The 14,717-nt window shown below is 43.7% G+C and overlaps 1 protein-coding gene across 1 annotated transcript in view; it reads right to left on the bottom strand.

Moving 5' to 3' along the window:
* fndc1 (fibronectin type III domain containing 1) overlaps positions 1-12,505 on the bottom strand; it is a 127,318-nt gene extending 114,813 nt beyond the window's left edge. The window contains exon 1 of the mRNA XM_065026281.1: positions 12,404-12,505. Coding sequence (XP_064882353.1) covers positions 12,404-12,467 — 64 coding nt within the window. The 5' untranslated portion in view covers positions 12,468-12,505. The remainder of the gene's footprint in view (positions 1-12,403) is intronic.
* Positions 12,506-14,717: the final 2,212 nt, after the last annotated feature.

The following is a 14,717-nucleotide window of genomic DNA, read 5'->3' as shown; positions in this document are numbered from 1 at the left end:
CTACACCGACACACTCTCTACACTGACACTCTCTCTACACTGACACACTCTCTCTACACTGACACACTCTCTACACTGACACACTCTCTCTACACACACTCTCTACACTGACACACTCTCTACACTGACACACTCTCTACACTGACACACTCTCTACACTGACACACTCTCTACACTGACACACTCTCTACACTGACACACTCTCTCTACACTGACACACTCTCTCTACACTGACACACTCTCTACACTGACACTCTCTCTACACTGACACACTCTCTACACTGACACACTCTCTACACTGACACACTCTCTCTACACTGACACACTCTCTACACTGACACACTCTCTCTACACTGACACACTCTCTACACTGACACACTCTCTACACTGACACACTCTCTACACTGACACACTCTCTACACTGACACACTCTCTACACTGACACACTCTCTACACTGACACTCTCTCTACACTGACACACTCTCTACACTGACACACTCTCTCTACACTGACACACTCTCTACACTGACACACTCTCTCTACACTGACACACTCTCTCTACACTGACACACTCTCTACACTGACACACTCTCTACACTGACACACTCTCTCTACACTGACACACTCTCTACACTGACACACTCTCTCTACACTGACACACTCTCTACACTGACACACTCTCTACACTGACACACTCTCTACACTGACACACTCTCTACACTGACACACTCTCTACACTGACACACTCTCTACACTGACACACTCTCTACACTGACACACTCTCTCTACACTGACACACTCTCTCTACACTGACACACACTCTCTACACTGACACACTCTCTACACTGACACACTCTCTACACTGACACACTCTCTCTACACTGACACACTCTCTCTACACTGACACACTCTCTACACTGACACACTCTCTACACTGACACACTCTCTACACTGACACACTCTACACTGACACACTCTCTCTACACTGACACACTCTACACACACTCTCTCTATACTGACACTCTCTCTACACTGACACACTCTCTACACTGACACACTCTCTACACTGACACACTCTACACTGACACACTCTCTACACTGACACACTCTCTACACTGACACACTCTCTACACTGACACACTCTCTACACTGACACACTCTCTCTACACTGACACACTCTCTACACTGACACACTCTCTACACTGACACACTCTCTACACTGACACACTCTCTCTACACTGACACACTCTCTACACTGACACACTCTCTCTACACTGACACACTCTCTACACTGACACACTCTCTCTACACTGACACACTCTCTCTACACTGACACACTCTCTACACTGACACACTCTCTACACTGACACACTCTCTCTACACTGACACACTCTCTCTGACACACTCTACACTGACACACTCTCTCTACACTCTCTACACTGACACACTCTCTACACTGACACACTCTCTACACTGACACACTCTCTACACTGACACACTCTCTCTACACTGACACACTCTCTACACTGACACACTCTCTCTACACACACACTGACACACACACTCTCTCACACACTGACACACACACTCTACACTGACACACTCTCTACACTGACACACTCTCTCTCTACACTGACACACTCTCTACACTGACACACTCTATCTACACACACTACACACTCTCTACACTGACACACTCTCTACACTGACACACTCTCTACACACTGACACACTCTCTCACTCTACACTGACACACTCTCTACACTGACACACTCTCTACACTGACACACTCTCTCTACACTGACACACTCTCTACACTGACACACTCTCTCTACACTGACACACTCTCTACACTGACACACTCTACACTGACACACTCTCTCTACACTGACACACTCTCTACACTGACACACTCTCTACACTGACACACTCTCTACACTGACACACTCTCTACACTGACACACTCTCTACACTGACACACTCTCTACACTGACACACTCTCTACACTGACACACTCTCTACACTGACACTCTCTCTACACTGACACACTCTCTACACTGACACACTCTCTCTACACTGACACACTCTCTCTACACTGACACTCTCTCTACACTGACACACTCTCTACACTGACACACTCTCTACACTGACACACTCTCTACACTGACACACTCTCTAAACTGACACACTCTCTCTACACTGACAATCTCTCTACACTGACACACTCTCTCTACACAGACACACTCTCTACACCGACACACTCTCTACACTGACAGACTCTCTACACTGATACTCTCCACACTGACACACTCTCTACACCGACACACTCTCTACACTGACACTCTCTCTACACTGACACACACTCTCTACACTGACACTCTCTCTACACTGACACACTCTCTCTACTGCGACACACTCTCTACACTGACACACTCTCTACACTGACACACTCTCTACACTGACACACTCTCTACACTGACACTCTCTCTACACTGACACACTCTCTACACTGACACACTCTCTACACTGACACACTCTCTCTACACTGACACACTCTCTCTACACTGACACACTCTCTACACTGACACACACTCTCTACACTGACACACTCTCTACACTGACACACTCTCTACACTGACACACTCTCTCTACACTGACACACTCTCTACACTGACACACTCTCTCTACACTGACACACTCTCTCTACACTGACACACTCTCTACACTGACACACTCTCTACACTGACACACTCTCTACACTGACACACTCTCTCTACACTGACACACTCTCTCTACACTGACACACTCTCAACACTGACACACTCTCTACACTTACACCCTCTCTACACTGACACACTCTCTCTACACTGACACACTCTCTCACACACTGACACACTCTACACACACACTATAACTGACACACTCTCTACACACACACTCTCTCTACACACACTCTCTATAAACACACTATAAACACACTCTCTCACTCTCTACACTGACATACTCTCTACACTGACACACTCTCTACACTGACACACTCTCTCTACACTGACACACTCTCTCTACACTGACACACTCTCTCTACACTGACACACTCTCTCTACACTGACACTCTTGACACTGACACTCTCTCTACACTGACACACTCTCTACACTGACACACTCTCTCTACACTGACACACTCTCTCTACACTGACAATCTCTCTACACTGACACACTCTCTCTACACAGACACACTCTCTACACTGACATACTCTCTACACTGACACACTCTCTAAACTGACACACTCTCTCTACACTGACACACTCTCTACACTGACACACTCTCTACACTGACACACTCTCTACACTGACACACTCTCTACACTGACACACTCTCTACACTGACACACTCTCTACACTGACACACTCTCTACACTGACACTCTCTCTACACTGACACACACTCTCTACTGCGACACACTCTCTACACTGACACACTCTCTACACTGACACACTCTCTACACTGACACACTCTCTCTACACTGACACACTCTCTACACTGACACACTCTCTACACTGACACACTCTCTCTACACTGACACACTCTCTACACTGACACACTCTCTACACTGACACACTCTCTCTACACTGACACACTCTCTACACACACTCTCTCTACACTGACACACTCTCTACACTGACACACTCTCTCTACACTGACACACTCTCTCTACACTGACACACTCTCTACACTGACACTCTCTCTACACTGACACACTCTCTACACTGACACACTCTCTCTACACTGACACACTCTCTCTACACACACACTCTCTCTACACTGACACACTCTCTACACTGACACACTCTCTACACTGACACACTCTCTACACTGACACACTCTCTCTACACTGACACACTCTCTCTACACTGACACACTCTCTACACTGACACACTCTCTCTACACTGACACACTCTCTACACTGACACTCTCTACACTGACACACTCTCTACACTGACACACTCTCTACACTGACACACTCTCTACACTGACACACTCTCTCTACACTGACACACACTCTCTACACTGACACACTCTCTACACTGACACACTCTCTCTACACTGACACACTCTCTCTACACTGACACACTCTCTCTACACTGACACACTCTCTACACTGACACTCTCTCTACACTGACACACTCTCTACACTGACACACTCTCTACACTGACACACTCTCTCTACACTGACACACTCTCTCTACACTGACACACTCTCTACACTGACACACTCTCTACACTGACACACTCTCTACACTGACACACTCTCTACACCACTGACACACTCTCTACACTGACACACTCTCTCTACACTGACACACTCTCTCTACACTGACACACTCTCTCTACACTGACACACTCTCTACACTGACACACTCTCTACACTGACACACTCTCTCTACACTGACACACTCTCTCTACACTGACACACTCTCTCTACACTGACACACTCTCTACACTGACACTCTCTCTACACACACACTGGATACACACACTCTCTACACTGACACACTGACACACTCTACACTGACACTGACACACACTCTCTACACACACTCGATAAACACACTCTACACACACTCACACACACAGTCTCTTCACATGCACTCTCTCTACACACACTCTATCTACACACACTATAAACACACTCTCTACACACACACTCTCTCTACACACACTCTCTATAAACACACTATAAACACACTCTCTCACTCTCTACACTGACATACTCTCTACACTGACACACTCTCTAAACTGACACACTCTCTCTACACTGACACACTCACTCTACACTGACACACACTCTCTACACTGACACACTCTCTACACTGACACACTCTCTACACTGACACACTCTCTACACTGACACACTCTCTACACTGACACACTCTCTCTACACTGACACACTCTCTCTACACCGACACACTCTCTACACTGACACACTCTCTACACTGACACACTCTCTACACTGACACACTCTCTACACTGACACACTCTCTACACTGACACACTCTCTACACTGACACACTCTCTCTAAACTGACACACTCTCTCTACACTGACACACTCTCTCTACACTGACAATCTCTCTACACTGACACACTCTCTCTACACAGACACACTCTCTACACTGACATACTCTCTACACTGACACACTCTCTAAACTGACACACTCTCTCTACACTGACACTCTCTCTACACTGACACACTCTCTAAACTGACACACTCTCTACACTGACACACTCTCTACACTGACAGACTCTCTACACTGACACACTCTCTACACTGACACACTCTCTACACTGACACACTCTCTACACTGACACTCTCTCTACACTGACACACTCTCTCTACACTGACACACTCTCTACACTGACACACTCTCTAAACTGACACACTCTCTACACTGACACACTCTACACTGACACACTCTCTACACTGACACACTCTCTACACTGACACACTCTCTACACTGACACACTCTCTCTACACTGACACACTCTCTCTACACTGACACACTCTCTACACTGACACACTCTCTCTACACCGACACACTCTCTACACTGACACACTCTCTACACTGACACACTCTCTACACCGACACACTCTCTACACCGACACACTCTCTCTACACTGACACACTCTCTACACTGACACACTCTCTACACTGACACACTCTCTCTACACTGACACGCTCTCAACACTGACACACTCTCTACACTGACACCCTCTCTACACTGACACACTCTCTCTACACTGACACACTCTCTCTACACCGACACGCTCTCAACACTGACACACTCTCTATACTTACACCCTCTCTACACTGACACACTCTCTCTACACACACAGTCTCTTCACATGCACTCTCTCTACACACACTCTATCTACACACACTATAAACACACTCTCTACACACACACTCTCTCTACACACACTCTCTATAAACACACTATAAACACACTCTCTCACTCTCTACACTGACATACTCTCTACACTGACACACTCTCTAAACTGACACACTCTCTCTACACTGACACACTCACTCTACACAGACACACACTCTCTACACTGACACACTCTCTACACTGATACACTCTTGACACTGACACTCTCTCTACACTGACACACTCTCTCTAAACTGACACACTCTCTCTACACTGACACACTCTCTCTACACAAACTCTCTCTACACCGACACACTCTCTACACTGACATACTCTCTACACTGACACACTCTCTACACTGACACACTCTCTAAACTGACACACTCTCTCTACACTGACAATCTCTCTACACTGACACACTCTCTCTACACAGACACACTCTCTACACCGACACACTCTCTACACTGATACACTCTCCACACTGACACACTCTCTACACCGACACACTCTCTACACTGACACTCTCTCTACACTGACACACACTCTCTACTGCGACACACTCTCTACACTGACACACTCTCTAAACTGACACACTCTCTACACTGACACACTCTCTCTACACTGACACACACTCTCTACACCGACACACTCTCTACACTGACACTCTCTCTACACTGACACACTCTCTACACTGACACACTCTCTCTACACTGACACACTCTCTCTAAACTGACACACTCTCTCTACACTGACACTCTCTCTACACACACTCTCTCTACACTAACACACTCTCAACACTGACACACTCTCTCTACACTGACACACTCTCTCTACACCGACACACTCTCTACACTGACACTCTCTCTACACTGACACACTCTCTCTAAACTGACACACTCTCTCTACACTGACACACTCTCTCTACACAAACTCTCTCTACACCGACACACTCTCTACACTGACATACTCTCTACACTGACACACTCTCTAAACTGACACACTCTCTCTACACTGACACTCTCTCTACACTGACACACTCTCTAAACTGACACACTCTCTCTACACTGACAATCTCTCTACACTGACACACTCTCTCTACACAGACACACTCTCTACACCGACACACTCTCTACACTGACAGACTCTCTACACTGATACACTCTCCACACTGACACTCTCTCTACACTGACACACACTCTCTACTGCGACACACTCTCTACACTGACACACTCTCTAAACTGACACACTCTCTCTACACTGACACACTCTCTCTACACTGACACACTCTCTCTACACTGACACACACTCTCTACACCGACACACTCTCTACACTGACACTCTCTCTACACTGACACACTCTCTACACTGACACACTCTCTCTACACTGACACACTCTCTCTACACTGACACACTCTCTCTACACCGACACACTCTCTACACTGATACACTCTCTACACTGACACACTCTCTCTACACTGACACACTCTCTCTACACCGACACACTCTCTACACTGATACACTCTCTACACACACACTCTCTCTAAACACACACTCAATACACACTCTCTATACACACACATACTCTACACACACACTCTCTCTAAACACACACTCAATACACTCTCTATACACACTCTCTCTGTACACACACATACTCTACACACACACTCTCTCTAAACACACACTCAATACACTCTCTATACACACTCTCTCTGTACACACACATACTCTTTCTACACACTCAATACACACGCTTTTGTACACACTCTCTCTAAACAAACTCTCTACCTACGCACACTCTCTATGCACACACTCTCGCTATACACTCTCTCTACACACACTCTCTCCACACACACTCTCTCCACACACTTTCTCTACACACTATAAACACACTCTATACACACACTCTCTCCACACACTATACACACTCTCTCTCCACACACACTCTATACTCTCTCTTTACACACACTCTCTCTATACAGACACTATCTACAAACACACTCTCTCTACACACTCGCACATGACATGCTGGAAAATATTCTGCCTCTCCTTCTCTCTCTCTTTTGGGGATTGTAGGCTTTTGGGGTAGCCTAGTGATTAGAGCATTGGACTAGTAACCGAAAGGTTGCAAGTTCAAATCCCCGAGCTGACAAGGTACAAAATCTGTCGTTCTGCCCCTGAACAGGCAGTTAACCCACTGTTCCTAGGCCGACAAAATAAGAATTTGTTCTTAACTGACTTGCCTAGTAAAATAAAGGTAAAATAAAAAAATAAAAATTGTAGGCTTTTGGAGATTGTAGGCTTTTGGGGATTGTAGACTTTGTGCTTTTACTCAGTGCTCTATGTATTACAGTTTTTCCAAGATACTTTTAATGAAACTGGGGTCCATGATCTCCATCAGAACCTAATGAGCACAACAGCATTTTTTTTGCAAAACTGTAAGTAATTTCTCACTGCTTTCACACACAATGCAAATGCTAAGCACATTTTAGCAAAACAGTCATGACAAACACAATGCAAATGCTAAGCACATTTTAGCAAAACAGTCATGACAAACACAATGCAAATGCTAAGCACATTTTAGCAAAACAGTCATGACAAACACAATGCAAATGCTAAGCACATTTTAGCAAAACAGTCATGACAAACACAATGCAAATGCTAAGCACATTTTAGCAAAACAGTCATGACAAACACAATGCAAATGCTAAGCACATTTTAGCAAAACAGTCATGACAAACACAATGTTCAACATTTGGACACATCTAATATAAATGACTCCCATTAATGTGAACCTCTTCTGCATGTGTGCAAACTGTCTTTGCGCACCTGTTCAATCACCAATCAGTCCTTATTCATGCATAAAAGAGGTAATCTCTGAGTTGCTGTTTGCAAGAATGGACCAAGTAAGAGATTGAGGGCAAGGACAAAGGAGAGGTAGCGGGGCCCATAGAGGAATATAGTTCAGCTCTCAGTTCAAATTGAAAAAGGTCAAATATGCCTTTTGTTGCTGGATATTCATGCTCTTGAGTGACATTCTTTCTGCATTGGTCAGCTTTGGTCAAATCACTTTAGGAAGAAAGAATACAGCCCATGCTGTGATAATATGTTGACTCACCTTTTATGGTGCGTACTATAATTATAGTATCAACACATTGTCCAGACATACACTACATGACCAGAAGTATGTGGACACCTGCTAGTAGAACATCTCATTCTAAAATCACCTGCTACTAGAACATCTCATTCTAAAATCACCTGCTAGTAGAACATCTCATTCTAAAATCACCTGCTAGTAGAACATCTCATTCATTAATATGGAGTTGGTCTCCCCTTTGCTACTATAACAGACTCCACTCTTCTGGGAAGGCTTTCCACTAGATGTTGGAACATTGCTGCTATAACAGCCTCATCTCATCTCATCATGATGTTTAGTGATTAGGCCTGGCTCACAGACAGCGTTCCAATTCATCACAAAAAGTGTTCGATGGGGTTGAGGTCAGGTCTCTGTGCAGTTCTTCCACACCGATCTCGACAAACCATTTCTGTATGGGAGCATTGTCATGCTGAAACAGGAAAGGGCCTTCCCCAAACTGTTGCAACAAAGTTGGATGCACAGAATTGTCTAGAATTTCATTATATGCTGTAGTGTTAACATTTCCCTTCACTGGAACTAAGGGGCCTAACCCGAACTGAGAAAAACCGTCCACCAAACTCCTGCTCCTCCTGACATCCACCAAAACCAGATTTGTTCATCTGACTGTCAGATGGTCTGTGAGCTTGTGTGGCCTACCACTTCCGTTGTTGCTCCTAGACGTTTCTACTTCACAATAACTGCTTACAGTTGACCGGGGCAGCTCTACCAGGGTAGACATTTTATGGACTGACTTGTTGGAAAGGTGATATCCTATGATGTTGAAAGTCAGTGTTTGTCTTTGGAGGCTGAATGACTGTGTACTATATTTGATACACCAGAGAGAGAGAGAGAGAGAGAGAGAGAGAGAGAGAGAGAGAGAGAGAGAGAGAGAGAGAGAGAGAGAGAGAGAGAGAGAGAGAGAGAGAGAGAGAGAGAGAGAGAGAGAGAGAGAGAGAGAGAGAGAGAGAGAGAGAGAGAGAGGTGTAAATATGGGAATTTGAAATAAGAAAGTGAGACAGAGAGAATAATTTAAAGAGTGATGGATAGATATGTAGAGATGGAGAGAGGAGATAGGGGGAAAAGGGCAAGGGAGAACAGAGAGTTATTATAACGTGGCACGAGGCAGCTAAATCAGCTCAACAGAGATTAGCCAGATGCTCTTCTCCAAAACTCAAGCCTTTTGTATTTTCTTCACTCAGACCTTTTCTTTCCTCTGGTGGGAAGCAGGTCCTCTCACAGCAAGTGTGAGTGTGGCTCCAAATCGATTTCACAAACCCTGCTCTGTAGGAGTGTCTAAAACATCTGTGCTGTCTGTGGATCATTGCAGTCTCTGTCTGCCTCTTAAAGGTGCTATCTCCATTTTACACTTCACTGGGCTAATATGATGATGAGAACCCAGTGAAGCAGTAAACTGTAACCTGCATCTGTCCCCCCCAACCTGCCCAGGGGGAACTTCCTGTCTGGAAGTTCAAAATGCTGGATAATCTTTCAGTCTGCTAAATGATTTTGCTTAAAATTTGTCTCACATATTGTTAGCATATTTCCACTTATCTGTCAAATTGAATAGCCCCTCTAATGACTAGAGTGATTGTTAGGAGGTGTGCTCAAGGGAAGTTAGGTCTCTTCAGATGGATATGCCTCTGTCCACCCTGATGTTCATCATTCCAGTTGGTCAGCAGTACAACCATATAGGTCCTTCAAAAATATTAGTATTAGTATTCTAATTCCTAATACTATGGGTGTGTTCGTAAATTCACTCTGGAGTGCCAGAATGCCCTCAGAGTGCTCTCTGGGTGTTCATCAATTCAGAGCTCAGATTGTCCGTTCATAAATTCAGAGCATTTCGCACCCCTTTGCGTTCAGAGCCACACTGGACGCTCTGGCCGAGGAGGAGGGTTGATCCAAGCGTTCTGGCCTCAACGGCAGTCAAGCACCTGAGCTAACTAGCTAACGTTAGCTAGCTTGCTAGCTACTTCCAGACACAAATGAGAGAACACCTCACTCTGATCATTTTACTCACCCTAGCAGAGCTGGTTAGGCCGTTTTCCTGTTATCTAGTGACTGTAAATGTGCTGCTGGTAACAATTTAATAACGTTTTTTTGGCCAACGTTTACTGACACCGATCATATTCAAAGGGTGTTGATTGTTCGTAAAATCATCAGTTATTCTTCAATCTGGCACACTCCAACGAGAGTGCTCTGACCTATTCTCCTATCCCCTCATAACAAAAGAACCTGAGCAACACCTGTTCTGCTTTAAGCTCAGCGGCAGTGAGAGGGGTGTTTGGGAGCTTAAGCTCTAACGCATAGAAGCTGGGTTTCACAGCGCGCAACAAGACCAGTGGACGCGATAATAAGTGGATGCTAGTGACACCTAGACGCAGCAGGGGCAAAATTGACAGAAACTTTGTGAGAAAGTCAACCACCTCCTCCTCCCCCCTCTCTCGGTGGTATTGTCAGAGTTGAAAGCCGGGCCATCATGGAGCTGCTACCGGTGCCAAGTTGGATCCCCGCTTTGGCACCGTAGCATCCCTTTAGAGATCAAAACCTTTTTTTCTTCATATTTTCGGTTGGTTGTGATTGATTTGAATCATGATTGAATATTTGTCATCTTATTTTTATTATAGAGCAAAGCTACTTCTGTGTGTGCCTATGAGGTAAGAACATATTCCATGACTGCTGCGCTCACAAGACAACATCACATTTTCCTTCCAGACCAGAAACGATGAAAGACAGTTTCAAGGTCCAAATGCATCATTATTGTTCACTTCGACTGGTATGTTTTCCCCCATCTGCAAACTGTTACGCATTTTTGTTTTCAGAAGAAGCCCAAAATAACATATTTTCCCTAATATTTTGCATAATTTGTTTAAGAAACACAAACCAGAAGATTTGTTAAGATTATTATCTCTCTCTCTCTCACACACACACACACACACACACACACACACACACACACACACCAGAACCATAGCGTGTGTTTTCATCAAAGTAATCCAAAAGAAAGAACATCACAATTGAATTCACTTTCTCCTGCAATGCAATGTGGTCATTATAATGTATGTACCATGTGGTAGCAGCTTAATACGAAGCTATTGGTGTATTGACGTAGTCTATGATATAAAACAAAATCAACAAAAATAATTGGGAACTGGATATACTATAATGAGGGGGTAATCAAATAACCAATTGATTATTGATTGGGCTATAGTCCAACTCCACCAATCCCAGCCATAAAATCTATCAATAAAGTGCCAGTTCACTAAGTGAGAAAAAATTGAAACCATGCATGCATCTGTTCTGACAAAAAAAAAAAAAAATCAAATGGGTGATGTTACCTTGAATCGATGCACAGAAGGTAATGAAAAGCAGTAAGAGAGTCCGTGCTGCGGTGGATGCCATAGTGAGGATAGTGCGCTAGTCCAATGGTGCAGCGCAACAGAGGGAGAGAGGAGGGAGAGAAAAGTAGTATATGGATAGAGAAGGCTGCCATGGGCTGGGAGAGGGGGACAAACAGACTGTTGGCGTTCTGTTCCCGCGTAGCCTGTCTCCCTCTTCCGGGGAAAAGCGGGACTGGCCGAGAGTTGCACCGGGATGGAGGGATGGGATCCACAGTCAATTGCACACGCAGATTCGAAGATGAATCACAGCAGGTGGGACCATAGAGAATGATAGAGGACTCTAAGCAGGCTAAAGGGATAGCAGGTAGCCTAGTGGTTAGAGTGTTGGACTAGCAAGATCGAATCCCTGAGCTGACAAGGTAAAAATCTGTTGTTCTACCCATGAACAAGGCAGTTAACCCACTGTTCCTAGGCTGTCATTGAAAATAAGATTTTTTCTTAACTGACTTGCCTAGTAAAAAAAAGGCAGATTTAGCATTGGCAGCGCCATTGAGGGGTTCCACAATGCTTCTGCCATTTAAAAGTATGTTGTCACAGACACTATAATGGCACAGATGTATAAAGATGAGTCCTCTATCTGTCTTTATGGATGGGACGTATCCCGTATTTGCATGATTCCAAGGGTGGAGTCTTTGGGGAAGTTAGGGCTTAATTATTTTTCTAAGCTGTATCCTACAATTTGTCAGAAAAAGAAAAACGTCACACTCTTAAAAGTATGTTGTGTTTTGTTATATCCAAATTCTTACAGTCAACCTGGGTTTTTTTTGGAGATAAAAAAAGCTGTGCATGTGACAGGGTTGACTGTGAGAATTTGGATATAACAAAACACAACATACTTTTAAGAGTGAGGCGTTTTTCCCTTTCTGACAAATTGTAGGATACAGTGGTGGAAAAAGTATCCAATTGTCATACTTGTAAAAGTAAAGATACCTTAATAGAAAATTGCTCAAGTAAAAGTGAAAGTCACTCAGTAAAATCCTAATTGAGTAAAAGTCTCAAATAATTTGGTTTTAAATATACGTAAGTGTCAAAAGTAAACGTAATTGCTCAAATATAGTTGGGTGTCAGGGAACATGTATGGAATAAAAAGTACAAAACTTTTAATTAAAAGTGAAAGTTGTTAAAAATATAAATAGTAAAGTAAAGTACAGATACCCCAAAAAACGACTTAAGTACTACTCTCAATTATTTTTCTTAAGTACTTTACACCACTACAGGGTGGGAACCAGGAGACCCTTCTTACTGGGGAATGTGTAGAATGTATAAATTGGTCATGGCTGGAAACTTTTGTAAAATTAAGGTCAGATTTGACTTTGCATAGCAGGTTAGGAATACAAACAAATTATACTTTTGAATTAATTTGACAAAAGCTGGATCCCTTCTAGCCATGAGCATATAAATTGCACACCCTTAAAACTGTTGAGATCAGAGCCTTGTCCTGAAGGTTTGTGCCTTCCCTCAGAAAACCACAGCCTTAAAGATAGATTCCTCTATTGCTACATCCATTTTTTGACCGATAAATTCATGTTATGCTATATAGCCATTGATTCTTGAAGAGTATGACTTATAAATGCCTCATGAGATTAGTTCAGCTGTCACACTCTATTAGAGACCAAAATATAAGCTTGTTTTACTCCAATGTTTGTAAATCATGTAAATGTAAACACTGTATAGCCTCAAAACATGGTTCAAATTCAAATTTGTATCTAATAGATGGTCAGTCCTTGTATCCATAGCTCTGTCTACGAATTTGAGAGTGGTACGATTTTACTTGGCCCCTCCCTCAGCTTTTTTATCTGAACAGAGGTGTGATGACACTTTGTTAATGTTTCAATTAAGGATTCTAGCTTTAAGTTTAACAAGGACCTACGCTTTGGTAAAATCCCCTGAGGGGTATACTACAAAGTAGGATCAATGACTTAGCCAGCTGTAATGCTTCAATGTTCAGAAATAACTTAATGTTCAGGAATATATGCTTAGAATGGGTATGTATTGAATAACTCGTTTCAACAAATAACCAATATTCAAGTCTATGTTCATTAATGCCCCAGTAACTCTTTTTATTCCTGAGTGTTTATCCAAGTTAGCTGGTTTACTCATTGATCCTGCTTTGTAGTATACCCACTCTGGTGTTTTTACAAAGGTTCACTGTGTCCTGTGAGGGCAGAGATGAGAATGCTTTGACCTCCGAAACAGTGCAAACGTAATAAATAAAGCTCTTCAAAAAGGTCTAGGCTGGCCTATCTGGTAA

Source organism: Oncorhynchus nerka, linkage group LG13, assembly GCF_034236695.1.
Source record: "Oncorhynchus nerka isolate Pitt River linkage group LG13, Oner_Uvic_2.0, whole genome shotgun sequence".
Taxonomy (NCBI): Eukaryota; Metazoa; Chordata; class Actinopteri; order Salmoniformes; family Salmonidae; genus Oncorhynchus; species Oncorhynchus nerka.
Note: the sequence above shows the minus strand (reverse complement) of the source record. Positions and strands in the feature narration are given on the sequence as shown.